The sequence below is a fragment of the Hypanus sabinus genome, chromosome 20 (genome assembly GCF_030144855.1).
Source record: "Hypanus sabinus isolate sHypSab1 chromosome 20, sHypSab1.hap1, whole genome shotgun sequence".
NCBI lineage: Eukaryota > Metazoa > Chordata > Chondrichthyes > Myliobatiformes > Dasyatidae > Hypanus > Hypanus sabinus.
This window is the reverse complement of record NC_082725.1, coordinates 55,562,001-55,580,495: the sequence shown is the minus strand read 5'-3', so window position 1 is coordinate 55,580,495 and position 18,495 is coordinate 55,562,001. Positions and strand designations below refer to the sequence as shown.

At 41.9% G+C, this 18,495-nt stretch overlaps 1 protein-coding gene across 1 annotated transcript in view; it reads right to left on the bottom strand.

Moving 5' to 3' along the window:
• Window positions 1–18,495, bottom strand: part of LOC132378550 (GMP reductase 1) — an 88,405-nt gene that overhangs the window by 7,337 nt on the left and 62,573 nt on the right. Inside the window, exons 7-8 of the mRNA XM_059945535.1 lie at window positions 11,653–11,695; window positions 112–271 (exon numbers count right to left, since the gene is read on the bottom strand). Coding sequence (XP_059801518.1) covers window positions 112–271; window positions 11,653–11,695 — 203 coding nt within the window. The remainder of the gene's footprint in view (window positions 1–111; window positions 272–11,652; window positions 11,696–18,495) is intronic.

Here is an 18,495-nt window from a genome sequence, read left to right as displayed (position 1 = left end):
GTGATCATAAATTAGCCTGCTCTCCCATCCACTGCTCCACTAAAAAACCTAATCTTTATAAGTTAAAATACAGTGCTCAGAACCCTTATGAAAACAACATTAGAATGTCACCTGTATTCTGCCACACCTCCAGCGTGTTTCTTCATGGCTGTATCAGAGCTCATTCCATAAAAGAGTTTCATCTTTTTACCGTCCTTCTCGATGACTTCCCCAGCACACTGGTCATGACCTGCAAGCATCCCTCCTAACATCACAAAGTCGGCACCAGCCCCTGGAATCAGAAAAGAGCGTCACAGTAATGCAATGTATGTGCTTAACACTAGTCGGCATATTGAAGAGGGAGGGAGAAGGAATGAATGAATGAATGAGAATGAATGCCCTTAACTCGTCAGGGCACCATCTTGACAAGCTTTTTGCACCGATCTTTTTGGTGATTGCTCATTGTACAGCGTGTCTTGGGCATCTGAAACCTGGTGGAGCCCATCCCTCTCCAGGTTTTTGGAGCCAAATGGACTCAAACTTGGGAGCCTTCACTCTGAAGTCCCGGTGCTGAGCCGGCCTGGAAATGGCCGTCTGCAAACACTGAGTACACCATCACCTGAAGGGAACGGTCAATAAACTCAGCCTTGCCCTCACTCTCCATGTTCTGACAACAACTAATTTAAATGGTCTGACCTCCAGATTTAAAATATCTTTGTTCATTTTCTCATCTTATTAAAAAAGTAAATATAATTACACATACATCCAAATCAACTTCATTAAAACACTTCAAAAATGTTATTATCTTTCACGTTTAGTTCCCTGTGTTGGTCTCTCTAATGATTCTGATTCCAATACAGTACTATTCAAAAGTATGTATATGTTATGCAACCTTCAGATTTGTCTTCTTACAGGCAGCCATGCAACAAAGAAACCTCAAAAGAACCCATTTAAAAAAGACAAATCCAATGCCCAGAGAGAGAGAAAAAAAAAACAAATTGTGCAAGCAATAAGACTAAGCAAATAGCTTCACAACTGAAGTTTTACAAAAGGCATGAGGGTCAGACATCGCTGCATCTGGAGCAGGCCACAGCCTCAGTTCATCAACACAAAGCTGAGTAAACGTTACGAGACCACATTCTCCCACTCTCTACACATTGTCTAATACTGAAAGCCTGCTTTTGCTGCACATTTGGTGCCACTCTCAAGTGCACTAAAATATCATGACCTATTTAAAGATACTTTCATTTTAACTCTTTAAATTTTTAATAGGATCCTTTGAAACTTCCTTCTTTGGTTTGCTCCAAGGTTAGCGTCCAGTATAACAGTGGATGGCAATGACATAGACTCAGGTTCTGTGCAAACCTTCGGAATCCCGGGCAATGTTTTTGTGTTTGGATCCTTCACACAATTCAAGTATTTTGCTAGAGGAGAGAATGTCTTTGAAAGCACACATCTCCCTTTATCAAGAACTATTCAAGTTAAGGCACCAGTTTCCTTAACCCGGGGATTTTTGAAATTCAACATTATGCACTGTCCCTAGATTTACACAATCATTTCACTTCAACATCAAAGGCAGACACAGCTTCTCACGCTTGAGACAATTCAGAGGAGCGTCTGCTTGTATCCTTGCTTTGTTTCACCATTCTCTTTGATCTGCTTTTCAATTGTTTATTTCCAGTTGACTTTGCTTCAATTACTACTTGTGGTAAAGCAACTTTCAGCAGTTTATTACCAAGTGGTGCAAACTGAGTGATGGAAGTAACTTTCTGATCTCTATACTCAACAAGGGGGATTGTACAGATTCCAGTAGAGTGAATGCAATCTTAATGCTTCTGACTGAATCAACCCTGCATCATTTACCTGATAGGATCTGGCCTTCCAGCGTTGGGAGAAATGGTTAAAATACAGTGGATTCCAGTTAAGTGGGCCACCGATTAATCAGGGCATTCGCTTTTTGGGCAACTCTTAAAGAACAAAAACTGAGAAAATAGCTGAACAGTTTCTAGCATCAGACAAGTGGACTTGTGTGGCTGTTACACCATTACACAATACTACACCATTGTCAGAGCAAAGGGCTTTAAATAGCATCAGTTGTGTGCGCTTGTGTTCAAAAAGCAATGATTTTTGTCACCGATAGTTGGTGAAAAATAAATAGCAACGACTCAGAACTGTCTTGCTCACTGCCATTTCAAGTATTGAGGGTTGGAGATGCCAGAAATAGTAGGGAATGAAAATGAAACTATTTCACTATTTCAACAAGTTAAGAACTATGAAGAATTTGAAGGTATTGACAATTATCTGGAATGTTACAGTGAAAGTCAAGATTTGGAGGATGCAATTACCATGCATTGTATGAAAGAAGTCCATTATCTGTACTAGGTGTTTGTGCTGATTTTATTCATTTACAATCAAGCAAAATAATGCGGCCGCTTTCAGGTACACTGGATGAATTCCTCTGTCAATAAATTTAGGAACTAATACAGTTTTATAGTACTCTAGTACTATTGATAGTGTTCTAATATTTTCTATATTTATATACATAATTTGTTACTCAGTTAAATGTAGCTCAACTCTTTTGTTTATCTTTTTTATATCTTTTTAACTATTTCCATGAAACTTCAGATAATGGGGCAGCTTCTTAGTTGGGCCAAGATGTACTGGTCCTGATGTGTCCCGATTAACTAGAATCCACTATATTTTTTAAAAGGTGGGATATTGAAAGGATTTTATTGATCACAGGAAGCATATACATAAATCAAAGTTAACATGCAGGTAAAGCTTTTAGTTAGGAAGGCAAATGATATGTTCACCTTTTTAGCATTAGTGTCTGAGAACAAGAGACATACTGTTCCAATTTTATTGGACCCAGGCAAGAAGAGATGAACTTTCAAGTGCAGAAGAATGACAGATGATCACATTGAAACATTAAAAATTCCAAGAGTCATCTCTCCTTGAGGAAATATGTTTCCTGAGTCAAGTCAAATCGATGGACCAAATGGCCTATGTTTCATAGTCATTAGCAGTGCCCGATGGATGACTTTGGACTAGAGAAAGTAGTGAGGAGGGTGGAGATTACACAGGTAGGTAATAATGTTGATCAACAAGTAATGTAAGTCAGACTAAGGTTGGCTTGGGGTTAGAGTGCTGAGGATCAATAGGGCAAGGACGGGCGGGGGGGGGGGGGGGGGGGCCTGTGCTCCTGCAATAATTGATTATGTTGGCAGGTTAGTCGGTGAACATAGGTAGGGCTGCTAGATGAGAGTACAAGGGTGTACGGAGGGTTATTACTTGGGTGCTGGTGGGGCAGGGTGGACAGATACCTGTCATGTTAAAGTTTAATCAGGTGGTCTCGAAGAAACTGGGCAGGAACACTGTCATGAGAAACCGCAGACTGAGTACACATCCATTTTGTTTTTGGACATGACATTCAGGCGGTTATTGTGCCTCACTGGTACCACTGTGAACGTTGGGTCCAAAACGTTGACTTCTTACTCTTTTCAATAAATGTTGCCTGGCCGGCTGAGTTCCTCCAGTAATTTGTGGGTGTTGCTTCTTAAAACATAAGTCTCCCTTTACACCCATAGGGGGTTCCAAAGACTGTCTAATAACAGAAGGATGTGAAATGTACCCAAGAACTAAGCCTCTATTACCCTTTCTAACTTCAAAATATCATTGGCTGTGTGCTTAAAATTTCAATTATCTTTAACACCTCTTGTGAATGGCACTGGATCTTGCGAGTAAGACATACAAACATATACAATTTACAGTAACCAATATCCACAACTGATAAGTCAATTCTGCAAAACAGTAGCAGTTTTCTGTTCAAGCTTCAGAACAGTGTGGGTGACTGGGGCCATGCCATTCTCCTTGTACACAAGTAAAATAAAAAGAATGCTCGAGCTGTAAGAGTGCGTGTTCTGGGCCCAGTTATATTAGTCACTTTATTATCAGATATGACAATTAACACTAACATCTTACGAATTCATGATTGTTTTCAATAAACACATGTAAACAAAAAGGTGCAGAGTTTAACAGCTCACCAAAGGAGACCCTTGTTTTCACAGTGGAACATAACCCTGTCTGTCATGTGGAGACAGGATTTCAACAGCTCGATTGGTGGGTAGCTATTTATAGCCATCGTTTAGCAGCGAGTTGCTTATTGCTGTATCTTCAGTAAATCAGCACAGTCTGATTTGTGGTAATGTGCAATATCAATTTCTGCTGCAAAAGGCAAAGGTGAACAGAATGGTTCTCTGGGCTATGATGAACGTTCAACAAGTGTGCTTCCATAAGCGGTTTGTCTGGAAGGACCAGCTTCCTACAGAGCATTTCTCCAATTTCATTCATTCCATCACAAATGTTTGTACCTTCTACTATTTTGGCCATAAATATCAGCATCCTCTGATTCCCCTTCTCCTTTAAGTTGTTCCATATAACCTAAACTACAGTGGCATGCAAAGGTTTGGGCACCCCTGGTCAAAATTTCTGTAACTGTGAATAGCTAAGCAAGTAAAAGATGGACTGATTTCCAAAAGGTATAAAGTTAAAGATTACACAAGAATCTCACAGAACTAGAAGTGTTTTGCAAGGAAGAATGGGTGAAACCCCTCTCAAACAAGAATTGTAAACAAGCTGGCTACAAATCTTGTTTACAAGCTGTGATACTTGCCAAAGGGGGTGTTACTAAGTATTGACCATGCAGGGTGCCCAAACTTTTGCATGCCACTGTATATCCTCTAATCTAATAACTTTTTATTTGGCTAAGTAACCTAGTTTGATACTGCTCCTGTAAAACATTAGAATATTGGACTATATTAATTGTGCTATGATGTTGTAAGGTTTGTGGGAAGAACAATTTTCTCAAAGTGGTGATACAAAAACACTACCAAATCTTGTACTTTTTACTTTTAGGGAGATTTGAAGGTAAGAACAAAGAATTAAACTGCAGTCAAGTGGTCAAGTTCTTCTATTTTCCATATTATTTCCTTTGCAAAAAGCAAAAATTGAGAAAGCCCAAATCTTTCTGTTTATCCAGGAAGGCCCAAAGTTCATTTTGGAGTTCAGTATTGCCCAGGAGACCCACATTGGTCTTTGAAATGCGAGCAGAAAGGCACACTAAAGGCAGAGGAAGAATAAAGGACAGGTGGGGACTACACGGTTCCGGATTATTAAGTGGGTAGTAGAGAAAGGCAAGGCCGAACAAGGGACAAGGAGGACACATGTACAGAGGGATGGTCTGATGGAACATGGAGTTAAATGTGTTGAAAGAATAAGTAAATTTAGGAAAGACAACAAAATTCTAGGGGCGTATAGCCCGATGGGAGTTCGGGGAGCTGGGTTAAGCACAATAGGCAGCGATTCAAACAGAGAGAGGAGAAATGGGCTAAAAATTCTATATCTGAATGCACGAAGTGTCAGAAATAAGGCAGATGAGCTTGAAGCTCAGGTGCGAATGTTGTTGGGATAACGGAGACATGGCTGCAGGGAGATCAGACCTGGGAAATGAATGTACAAGGGTATACGTGCTATTGTAGGGACAGAAATGTGGGCAGAGGGGGTGGGGTGGCTCTGTTGGTGAGGAATGAGATTCAGTCCTTTGCAAGGGGGGACATAAGATCAGGAGAAATGGAGTCTGTGTGGATAGAACTGAGGAACAGGAAGGGCAAAAGGACCCAAATGGGTGTTGTCTACAGACCACCAAACAGTAGCATGGATATTGGGTGCAAGTTGAATAGGGAGTTAACATTGGCATGTGGCAAAGGTAATGTTGCAGTAGTTATGGGGGATTTCAACATGCAGGTGAACTGGGAGAATCAGGTTGGTGCTGGACCACAGGATAGGGAGTTTGTAGAGTGCCTAAGGGATGCATTCTTGGAACAGCTTGTATGAGGGCTGACCAGGGACAAGGCTATTCTGGATTTAGTGTTATGTAATGAACAGGATTTGATAAGCGATCTTGAAGTAAAGGAGCCATTAGGAGGTAGTGATCATAATATGAAAAGTTTTTATCGGCAGTTCTGCGCACGGACTGTTTGAACTGCTCCCGTCTGGTAGGCACTTCAGATCCCTCCAGACTAAGACTAATAGGCACTGGAGAAGTTTTTTCCCTACTGCAGTCACTTTGCTGAACAGTTAACTGCTGGTTAACTGTCGGCTAACTATTACTTGGATTGCACTACTTGTATGTATAATCTATATTTTCATTTATATTTATCATCTGTTATGAGCAGAGAGACAACATCTGCCGGAAGTAAATTCCTTGTATGTGTACAGGTACTTGGCGATTAAAGTCTGATTCTGATTCTGATAAGGGCAGCTCGGAGGTGTCAGTGTTGCAGTTGAACAGGGGAAACTATGGAGCCATGAGGGTGGAGCTGGCCAAAGTTGACTGGATGGATAGCCTAGCAGCAAAGACAGTGGAACAGCAATGGCAGGTATTCTTGGGAATAATGCACAAGGTGCAAAATCAGTTCATTCCCCAGAGAAGGAAGGATTCAAAGGGGGGAAAGGGGCCACAGTGGTTGATAAAGGAAGTCAGAGATTGCATAGCATTTAAAAAAAGGAAGTATGACAGAGCTAAGGTAAGTGGGAGGACAGATGATTGGGAAGTTTTTAAGGAACAACAGAACTTAACTAAAAAGGCAATATGGGGAGAAAAAATGAGGTACGAATGCAAGCTAGCCAGGAATATAAAGGAAGATAGCAAAAGCATTTTTTTTTAGGTATGCGAAGAGAAAGAAGATAGTTAAGAACATTGTTGGGCCCTTGAAGAATGAATTGGGTGAAATTGTTATGGGAAAGAGAGAAATGGCAGAAGAATTTAATGAGTACTTTAGATCTGTCTTCATTAAGGAAGACACAAGCAATCTCCCAGATGTATGGATGGGCCAAGGACATAGTGTAACAGAGGAAATGAAACAGATTGACATTAGGAAGGAAATGGTGATGAGTAGACTGATGGGACTGAAGGCTGACAAATCCCCAGGTCCAGATGGTCTGCATCTAAAGGAGGTGGCCCTGGAAATTGCGGATGCATTGGTAATCATTTTCCAAAGATTCAGGATCAGTTCCTGAGGATTGGAGAATGGCTAATGTTATCCCACTTTTTAAGAAAGGAGGGAGGGAGAAAACAGAGAACTATCGATCTGTCAGCCTGACATCGGTGGTGGGGAAGATGCTAGAGTCCATTATTAAGGATGAAATAGTGGCATATCTAGATTGCAGTGATAGGATTGGGCCGAGCCAGCATGGATTTACCAAGGGTAAATCATGCTTGACTAATCTATTGGAGTTTTTCGAGGATGTAACCAGGAAGTCAGACGGGGGGGGGGGGGGGGGGGAGATCCAGTGGATGTAGCGTACCTTGATTTTCAGAAGGCATTTGATAAGGTCCCACATAGGAGATTGGTGGGTAAAATCAGAGCTCATGGCATTGGGGGGAAGACATTGATCTGGATAGAAAACTGGTTGGCAGATAGAAAGCAAAGGGTAATGGTGAATGGGTGTTTCTCGGAATGGCAGGTGGTGACTAGTGGGGTGTCACAGGGCTCGGTATTGGGACCACAGCTGTTTACCATTTACATTAACCATTTGGATGAAGGCATAAAAAATAACATCAGCAAATTTGCTGATGATACTAAGCTGGGCGGCAGTGTGACATGTGATGAGGATGTTAGGAGAATTCAGGGTGACTTGGATAGGCTGGGTGAGTGGGCAGATACTTGGCAGATGGCATTTAATGTGAATAAGTGTGAGGTTATCCACTTTGGGAGTAAGAACAGGAAGGCAGATTATTATCTGAACGATGTAGAGTTAGGTAAGGGAGAAATACAAAGAGATCTAGGAGTCCTTGTTCATCAGTCACTGAAGGTGAATGAGCAAGTGCAGCAGGCAGTGAAGAAGGCTAATGGAATGTTGCCCTTTATTACAAAGGGAATTGAGTACAAGAGCAAGGAAATCCTCCTGCATTTGTACAGAGCCCTGGTGAGACCACACCTGGAGTATTGTGTATAGTTTTGGTCTCCAGGGTTAAGGAAGGACATCCTGGCTGTAGAGGAAGTGCAGCGTAGATTCACGAGGTTAATTCCTGGGATATCCGGACTGTCTTATGCAGAGAGGTTAGAGAGACTGGGATTGCACACGCTGGAATTAAGGAGATTGAGAGGGGATCTGATTGCAGCATATAAGATTATTAAGGGATTGGACAAGATAGAGGCAGGAAATATGTTCCAGATGCTGGGAGAGTCCAGTACCAGAGGGCATGGTTTGAGAATAAGGGGTAGGTCATTTAGGACAGAGTTAAGGAAAAACTTCTTCTCCCAGAGAGTTGTGGGGGTCTGGAATGCACTGCCTCGGAAGGTAGTGGAGGCCAATTCTCTGGATGCTTTCAAGAAGGAACTAGATAGGTATCTTATGGATAGGGGAATCAAGGGATATGGGGACAAGTCAGGAACCGGGTATTGATAGTAGTTGATCAGCCATGATCTCAGAATGGCGGTGCAGGCTCAAAGGGCCGAATGGTCTACTTCTGCACCTATCGTCTATTATTCATCTTGCCCAGGTTTGACAGATATTGGCTGCCACCCATTACGATAAATGAGTACTCCCCAAACTAGCAAACATTATGGCTTGTTTCTTTCTTTCTCTCTAAAATTACAGGAAAATAAAACATCCACAGGCAAAGTGAGAAAACACTGACAGAAATGTTACAGTGGCTTTCCCAAGTGAAATAAATTCCAGGATTCAATGATTTTTGCCAATTAACTACTGGACAGCTTAATAACCGCCTTGATATCCATCATTTCTACAATACAGTCGGCCCTCCTGATCTGCAGGTGCGGATTCAACCAACCGCAATCTCTCTCCAGCACGTTGTTTGAACATGTACAGACTTTTTTTTCTTGTCATTATTCCCTAAACAATACAGTGTAACAACCATTTTACACAGCATTTACATTGTATTAGGTATTATCAGTAATCTAGAGATGATTTAAAGTATACGGGAGGAGGTGCATAGGTTACCGTGTATCAGGAATCGAAAAAAAGTTCTCCGTTGGAACAGGTACATCTGGTATTATTTAGTGTCAAGTTAGTCAAACGTTTGTCTTTGTACATAGTATATATTTTACCTTTCTATGCATATAAAACACAAGAAATGTATGTATTTTAATTAAACCACTGTGTTGCTTAGTAATAATTGTAGCTTTCATCAGGGCAGTGCCTTCACATGCTCCATTATTCTCACTTTATCCTTTAAAATTGTTCTGATCGTTGACCAACTGTAGCCTAATGCTTTTCCAATGACTGATGGTGTTTCACCTCTTTCCTATCACTTTATTATTTCCACTCTATTTTCAATCCTGATTGTTTTCTGGAACAGAAACACTGCGGCCGGTGGGTCCCAAGCTCCACCGGGTCCTAAAGTCCACTGCACTGAGACAGGTTAAATAAGGTCTGGAACTCCACCGGGTCCTAAAGTCCACTGCACTGAGACAGGTTAAATAAGGTCTGGAACTCCACCGGGTCCTAAAGTCCACTGCACTGAGACAGGTTAAATAAGGTCTGGAACTCCACCGGGTCCTAAAGTCCACTGCACTGAGACAGGTTAAATATCCGCGGGTGGTCCCGGAACCAATCCCCTGTGGATAAGGAGTGCCAACTATACTCTATATGCTGAATTAATTATACTGGGAATGAAAGAGTTAATATATAAGGCACATTTGATGGCTCTAGGCCTGTATTTGCTGGAGTTTAAAAAACTGAGGGTGGTGGAGGATCTTATTTAAACCTATTGAATATTAAAAGGCTAGATAGACCGAATATGGAGAGGTTGTTACCTATAATGTGGGAGTGTAGGACTAGCCTCAGAATAGAAGGACGTCCTTTGGAACAGATCTGAGGGTATTTTTTTAGCCAGAGGATGGCGAATCTGTGGAATTCATTGCCACAGACATCTGGGAAAGCCAAATCATTGTGTATATTTAAACGGCGGTTGATAGGTTATTGATTAACAGGGGTTTCAAAGGTTATGGGGAGAAGGAGAGAGAATGGTATTGAGAGAGATAATAAAGCAGCCACGAAGGAATGGTGGAGCAGACTCAGTGGGCTGGATTTCCTAATTCTGCTCCTGTGCCTTATGGCCTTATGTAGGGCAACACACTGGAGCTACAATCTGCTGGCTCACAGCTCTGGCAACTAGGGTTCGTTCTTGACCTTTCTGCAGCTTCCTACCTTCCCCTGGGTGCTCTGGTATCTTCCCACAGCTCAAAGATGTAGCCACTGGTAGATTGAATGGCTACTGTAGACCATCTTTAGTGTGGGTGGTTATTTTTGGAATTGATGAGTCAGAATAGATTACAGGGAAATGAGATTGTTCTGAGAGTCAGCATAGACTAAATGGTCCAAATGGCCTTCACCCTACATCGTAAGATGAGGAACAGGCCACCAGGTGTTTTTGTTGCATTATTTCAGAGTGTTAATTTCTGTTCCAATTCTTCAAATTTGTTTTTGCTCATTTTCATTTTTTTCATCTGGGCTGCCCTATTTTCAACACAATGGACTTATCAGAACAATGTACTTTTTCTTTACTCAAGTCCTTTAGCTTGACCATTTTGTGTGTAACCCTTTATGGTTTAAATTTCTCTTAACAGCTAATTACCATTATGTTTAGAATCTTTCCCAAACCTGCTCCATCAGAATAGTCTACAAACTTCACCCATCATTCTCACTGTGAAGTTACTAATTCCAACACAAGGTTCTAAGAACAGCTTAGCCACCTGTTCTGGTTCAAGAGAAATAGATGTTCATACCAATCTTGAAACCCTATCAGCCGGGGCAACTGAACCAGAGGCCATGCAATTTCATGGGTTCCTTTATAATGCAGTATAAGTATTTAATTTGATTGGAATAAGGTTTTACAGCATCTTAAAATCCTGATGGGACTATAGCAGTGGATCACTATGATAAAATTTAAATATCCATTGGAAAGTAATGCTGTGAAATATGTTTAGTGTGGGCATGGAACACTGAGCTTAAATCACTTTCAAGGGGGAGTGCTACCCACTCCTCACTCTTTCACCAGACATGTATAAAAGTGCACACATTCTTTTATTCTTCTTAACATCTTGAAAGAAAAATACACGCTGTCCATTCTCAAGACACGCAGGCTATCAGATGTTCATGACATCCTTGTAAAGTCCACAGAGTTAGATGGAAGCAGGAGTGCCTTGTGTTTAAGGGCAAATAGCTGATTGCAGAGGCACACTGGGAGTGGAGGTTAGAATGGTTGGAGCTTGGAACCTGTTACAATACTGAATTGCTTAAAGTGAAGACAGATAGGTACAGACCTTAGTTAATGGTAGGGGTCCATGGCGTAAATAAGGTTTGGACCTCCTGGCTGGGTAGGTAGATGAGGGAGAAAGGAGTTTTAAATATGTCTGGGAAGAGTCACATTACTGAGGTGACTTGTATGAGGATACACTGAACGTGATCAAAGTGGGCAGAATGGCTTTTCTCTGTGGTGTTAAAAGCTACGTCATTCTAAATTATAATCTGTTTTCCCAGTATTAATAATATTAATCAACCCACTGAGAATTCAATGTTATCAGTTAGATTTCTTCATTTTTGTTTGTGAGTGTGTGAGAGATATAAATATTGAATTCAAAAACTTACCAAAGGCTTTGGCAACATCACCTGGGCAACAGCAGCCACCATCCTTCAAAGGAAAGGAAAAATATAAGTAGCAATGATCAATGATAGCATTAGATTGCCATCAACATTGCAGAGAGTGGACGTGGACAGGATGTTTCCAATATGGGGGAGTCTAGGACCAAAGGGTACAGAACAACATCAGCTATCCTCCAATGCTCTGGCATCTCAGCTGTGGCTATGGATGTTACAAATTTCACCTTCAGTTTCTGCACTAACCTCCCACAAGGTTGAAGGGGGCACTTCGTCAAGCCCTGAGACACCACCTCCAATGTAATCAGTATTCAATCTGTGGCTTCACTGCCTCACTTCTATAGGCTCAATGTCCACTTCCCGAGTAAAGACAGAGGCAAAAATTCCTTTTAAGATCTCCCCCATCTCTTTCGGCTCCATACATAAATGATGACGTTGGTCTTTAAGAGGACCAATTTTGTCCATTGCTATCCTTTTGCTGTTATGATATCTGTAGAAGCCTTTGGGATTCTCCTTCACCTTGTCTGCTAGACAAATCTCATGCCTTCATTTAGTCCTCCTTACATTTCTTATACTCGTACTTCATTTGTTCTTCATTGCCTATATCTGCTATGCACCTCCTCCTCCTCAACCAGGGCCTCAATCGCTCTTGAAAACAAATGTTCCCCAAGCTGTTGACTTTCTCTTTTATTCTGACAGGAACATACAAACCCTGTACTCTTAAAAATGAAATTTTGAAGGCTCCCCCCACTTACTAAGCACACCTTTGCCTAAAAAGGAAAAGGCAACCTATTTCAATTTACACTTACCAGATCCTTTCTGATGCCATAAGAATTTGTTTTTCTCCAATTTAGAAACATAATCTGAGGGCCAGACCCATCGTTCTCCATAATTATCTTGAAATTAATGGAATTATGATCACTAGATCCAAAGAGATCCCCCTATGCATATTTCTGTCCCCTTCTCTGTCTTGTTCCCCAATGGGAAGTCCAGTATCACACTGGCTTTAGTGGGGACCTCTATAATTTGATTAAGCAAACTTTCCTGAACAGATTTGACAAACTATATCCCTCCAGCCCTTCCACAGCAGGGTCCCAGTCTACATGTGGAAAGTTAAGATCCCCTATCTCAACCTTATGTTTCTTGCAACAGTCTGCAATCTCTCTAAAAATTTACTCCTCTAAATGTTGTTGACTATCAGGTGGTCTGTAATATAATCCCACTCCATGATCATTGCTTTCTAATTCCTCAGTTCTATCCATATAGCTTCAGTAGAGAAACTCTACAATTAGCATTAAACTGACATCATTTTCCCTGACCAGTAATGCCACCACTCCCCTCTGGTCCCAACATATTGATGCAGTTATAAAGAAGGCAAGACAGCGACTATACTTCATTAGGAGTTTGAAGAGATTTGGTATGTCAACAAATACACTAAAAAATTATATAGATGTATCGTGGAGGGCATTCTAACAGGCTGCATCACTGTCTGGTATTGGGGGGGGGGGGGGGAGGGAAACTACTGCACAGGACCAAAAGCTGCTGCAGATGATCATAAATTTAGTCAGCGCCATCTTTGGTACTAGCCTGCAAAGTAACCAGGACATCTTCTAGGAGTGGTGTCTCAGAAAGGCTGCATCCATTATTAAGAACCTCCAGCACCCAGGGCATGCCCTTTTCTCACTGTTACCATCAGGTAGGAGTTACAGAAGCCTGAAGGCACACACTCAGCGATTCAAGAACAGCTTCTTCCCCTCTGCCATCCGATTCCTAAATGGACATTGAACCCGTGAACAGTACCTCACTTTTTAAAAATAGTGCAAAAACATTATATATTTTAATCTATTCAATATATGTATACTGTAATTGATTAACTTATTATTTTTCTATGTTTGTATTGCATTGAACTGCTACTGTTAAATTATCAGATTATCACTGCCAGTGATAATAAACCTAATTCTGATATGTCCACCAATTCATCATGTATAAAACAATGGATTCCCAGAATATTGAGCTGAGAGTCCTGCCCCTCCTGTAACCAAGTCTCACTAAAGGCTACGAGTCATAATTACACATGCTGATCCATACTCTAAGCTCATCTGCCTTATGGAAGTGATGATAAGGATAGCCTGCGGCACTGGTAATGAAGTGAGTCTGCTGGAGATGATTCTGTTACAGGTGAGAAAGGCTGGATTGACTTTAGCATTGTGTGCTCAAGGCAGATGAGCGAAGCCTCTGTAGTGAGATTTTTCCCAGAAAGGACTTTCTAGAATATAGCGTCCCTTTAAATAGGGGGTTGGCGAAAACAGACAGGACACCAGAAAGAGGTGAAACATACCAACCAAACATGGATCTATTGTCTTCACTTACTTCAAAATGCTTTAAGTTTACTTGAAATTTCAATGGATTTTTAACACCTCTATTGTGGATGGTGATTGATCTTGTTATTCAAACATAGACAATTCACAATAATCAATCCCTGTAGCTGATGAGCTAATTCTGTATAAAAGTAGCTTTCTGTTCAGACCATAACAGTGTGGGTGACTGAGGCCATGCCATTTGCCTTGTGCACGAGTAAAATAAAAAGAATGCTTGAGTTGTTAAGTGTCCATGTGTTCTGGGCCCTGTTATTTTATTTTATTATTGGTGATAACGGTTGCTTGGAGGTTCCACTGAGATGCCTAACCTTTGGCTTCATAATACGGGAGAAGGGAATTTGATCACTCCTAAACCTGAGGCTGCTCACATCTGAGCAAGAGAGCCAGTCTGCTGCAAATTTCCTCCTTAGTGCAGTAATCAAGGTATGCCACCTTCATCGCCAACATAGGGGGAAAAAAGACTAGACATTCCAGTGGTCTGGCATGGCACCCACATGAAGCACAAGAAAATTTAGCAAGTATGTTGCTTAAAAAAAAGGGAATTCCAAATATCTGTCTGTGTGCGCGTGAATGGTAGTGGGAAAGTGTCCTGTCCTGTATCTCTAAAGGACTCCAGTAGCGTGCATGTTTCTACCTATGTATGTTGAAGTGTGTGGGATGGACTAAGTGAGTGCCAGCAGGCGAGTGTTAGAGACAGGAAAATGTGAGAGACTGGAAGGTGGCCTGTCATTGTTCAGTGTAGATGTGAAATGCAGAAACGGTTTGGTCCCCTTTTACAAAAAAAAGCATAGAAACTGAGCAAAAGTTAAAGAAGGTAAAACGCAGAACAAAAAGAAAGTATAAAGCGACCACAGTGTTTGGAAAGAAACAATCAGCACCAGAGTCTGAGAATGAACCGTACCGCTGCCTTCCCCAGGCACGGTTTCAACAAGGCCAAAACCAAGGAGTCTCCTGAATACTCAGTGAGGCCGGCCGGTGGTTCCCAACAGCAGTACTGGAGACCGGAGGTCGATGAGTGAAATGTTGATTTAAATATACCTTGAACTGATCTAGTAGGATCTCTAAGAATATTTCCCTTGCACTGCAGATTGGCATAAAAAGCGTTGGCCAGGAGACTTTAATGGATATTCAGAACGCGTGTGTTAATATTTTCAGAAGTAACTCTACAAGCAGGGATGCCCATCTTAATAAATGTTACCGTAAATAAGCTACAACCTTATTATAGCTGATCCAAGATGGCGGTGCGACGCAGCTTGCAGCGGCCACTCCGGAGCTGATTATCTGTTATTTGTGAAGTGGGGTACCGTGTGCAATCATAATCGATTGAAAACGGACGTGGCAGCATGAAGAAACATCGGGAAATTCCAGGAAGACCTTCTTCATTGCTGCTGCTGCTGTGAGGTCCGGGTCTCTGCTGGGAAGAACAGGCCTCCAGTCCTCAGGGTCGCGTTGCCGATGGCCATTGGCAGGCCGTCTTAATACGCTCGGCAGAGGATGGTGCTTGGAGAAGCTGAGCCGGAGGGGGATGGTTGTCGGCTCGGAGGTTTGACAGACTCAGGTCGCTTTCACTGTGTGCTGCGTCTGCGAGGCTGGTTTCGACGGAGTTTCCATTGTGTGCTGCGTCTGCGAGGCTGAGTCAGGCGGCATCTTGGAAGTCCACAGCGGGGGTATTCCCTTCTGCCGCCGACGTGGGATGACGAGTCTGTCGGGACCCTGGGGACTTGTCGAAACTGTGGTGATTTCTTTTGAACTTACAGTCCTTTAACATCTTGGACTATCTTTACTGTCCCCATAGTCTGTTTTTTATCAATTATGCTATTGCTTGCACTGTTGTAACTATATGTTGTAATTATGTGGTTTTGTGCAGGGCTCATAGCTTTAGTTTTTGGTCTTGTTTTTGTCTGGTGGATTTGGAGCTCCTTTCCGGGGAACGCGCTAGACGGTAGTGCGATATTAATACGCAGCAGCCTCTCCAGACTCTGGATTGGGGATTGCCAAACATTACGTGGATTTTCTGGTGTAGTCTGTTTTGTTGTGTGCTTTTGTGATATCATTCTGGGGGAACATTGTCTCATTTTTTAACTGCATTGCATTTGTGGTTTCTAAATGACAATAAACTGAATCTGAATCTGAACCTGTGTTAAAGAAAAACATATACTGTTACTTATGTAAGATGAGAAAAGTTGATTAAAATTTTGAGTGTTTTACAATATTACAAAAAGCAATTACAAGATCAAGTGGTTAAAGTTGTTGAGGGGAATTGTTCCATTTTGCTGATTATAGCTCCATTGTGTGCCGATTAAAGTGACAGGGGAGATTGAAGCATCGGAGCGGGTACAGGGGGAGAACACAGCTGCTTGCTCTGTACTGGAGAGGAGAGAGCTTGCCGTTGTGCCTGGAGAGCGTTGCCCAGGATGAAAGACTTTTTCAGTTTTACAGTTTTTATATTGTGCTTTATTCACTTGCTCTTCTCGTTGTGCTCTTTTGGTGCGTCGACAAGCCTGATCCATTTCGTTCGGTTCTTTTTTTTGCACAGGAGGAGAGATTTGGAAGGGGGGAGGGTGATGGGCCCATGTGCCTGATATGTTTTGCTTGGTTTTTGTGTGGAAGGAGGGACTTGGCGACTGATGATCATGCTGCCTTTCTTGGTAGTTTCATGGCTACCTAGAGAATTCAAGAATTTCAGAGTTGTATACTTTGATAATAAATGAACCTTTGTACTTGTGTGAGACCAGCTATGCTGCTCATCAGCCTCTGGGCAATACTGTGCTGTTACAAGTATTGAGACAGTTGTCCTACACAATTTGAATGTTATGTTAATTCACAGCTTTGTTTTGTATTTAACCAAACTGACAGACACCAAAATGTTAGCTAATCATTACTGGATTAACTTTTGCTTAAAATTTCAGTGTAAACTTCAGCTTTTAACATTACTAACGATTCACATGGTTCATGTGACTTCCCCTTGTGACTGGTAACTTTGGTTTTGAACAGCATAGTTGTTTAGGTAATACAATTCTAAATGTAAATAGGTTTTACGGTTCTTTGACCCAACAAACATGGAAATGTGATGGTGGACACGGTAGGGGTAAGAATGGGGATGGGGTGAAGTATATTACTGCAGCCAGCAAGGTTCGAGACTAGACTTGGGTAACAGAATGTGCAACACTTGGTGACTCTATGTGTGGCCACCGGGCCTATCCCCAAAACAAGTGGGATCTTTGGCCTTAACCAAAGCCAGGGATGTTATCTGGCCTACATAGTATTATAAATACACATAGAGTACACCCATACGTGTTGAAGTTTTGATTGACTTTAACATCTCCATTTGAATGGCGACTGATCTTGCAAGTAAGGAATTCAAACATATGCCATTTACAATAATCAATATCTAACTGATAAGCCAATTCTGTATAAAAATAGCATTTTTCTGTTCAGACTTCAAAACCATGAGGGTGATGGGCCATGGTGTTCTTCTTGAGCACAAGTAAAAAAAAAGAACATTTGAGTTGTAAGAGTGTGTGTGTTCTGCACCCAGTTATTTTACTTTATTATTGGCAATGACAGTTACTTCGATAGCCTTACCGACAATACTCATTGCATTGAAATAAACGCAACTCAGAATAGTACTCCCACTATGCTCAACCTTTCAATTCCTGTCTTTATATGAAGGCTTAATAATATTCTACCCCGCAACAATTCTAGTTTCCATCCCCATGGATCTCTCGTTTAAAACTCCCTGGAGCAGAAATAGCAAACTTCCAGCGAGGGTATTGGTTCTCCTCCCATCTGTACAGGTCCCAATTTCCCTGCAAAAGTGCCCAATGATCCAGAACTATGAAGCCCTGCCTCCTACACCAACTGTTTAACCAAGTGGATATGGACCCCGAAAAGCTATGTTTAAACGGATCAGCCTTAGTGTACGTAGGCCACTGTTATGTGGGGGAGCGGAGGCTTTGACGAGAAGAGACAAAGGATAAAGTACGTTTCCTTCTTTCTTTATCTATTAGTGCCTTGGTAGTGTAGTGAGAATGGGTCCAGGGTCTGTTCTTCATGTCAGATGTGAGAATTCTGGAAGACCTCCAGTCTTACTGATATGTGTGAATTGCAGACATGTTTACAGACCATTTCAGGGAATTGGGGCTGCTGCTGGATAACTTTCAGCTCATTGGGAGAAAGACTATATAGATGGGAGCTACAAGGAGGTAGCCACCCTCAAGGTGCAGAAAGTAGGTAGTTGGGAGAATGTCAGGAGAGGGAAAGGGAATAGGTAGACAGTGTCGAGTACTCCTGTGGCAGTTCTCCTCAATAACAGATACCACTTTGGATACCAGTTGGGGGGTAGACGTTCTACCAGCCCCGGTCTCTGGCACTGAGTTTGGCTCTGAGGTTCAGTGGGGAAGCTGGGAGAAGAGGATTGCAATGGACAGAGGATTCAGTAGTTAGGAATGCAGAC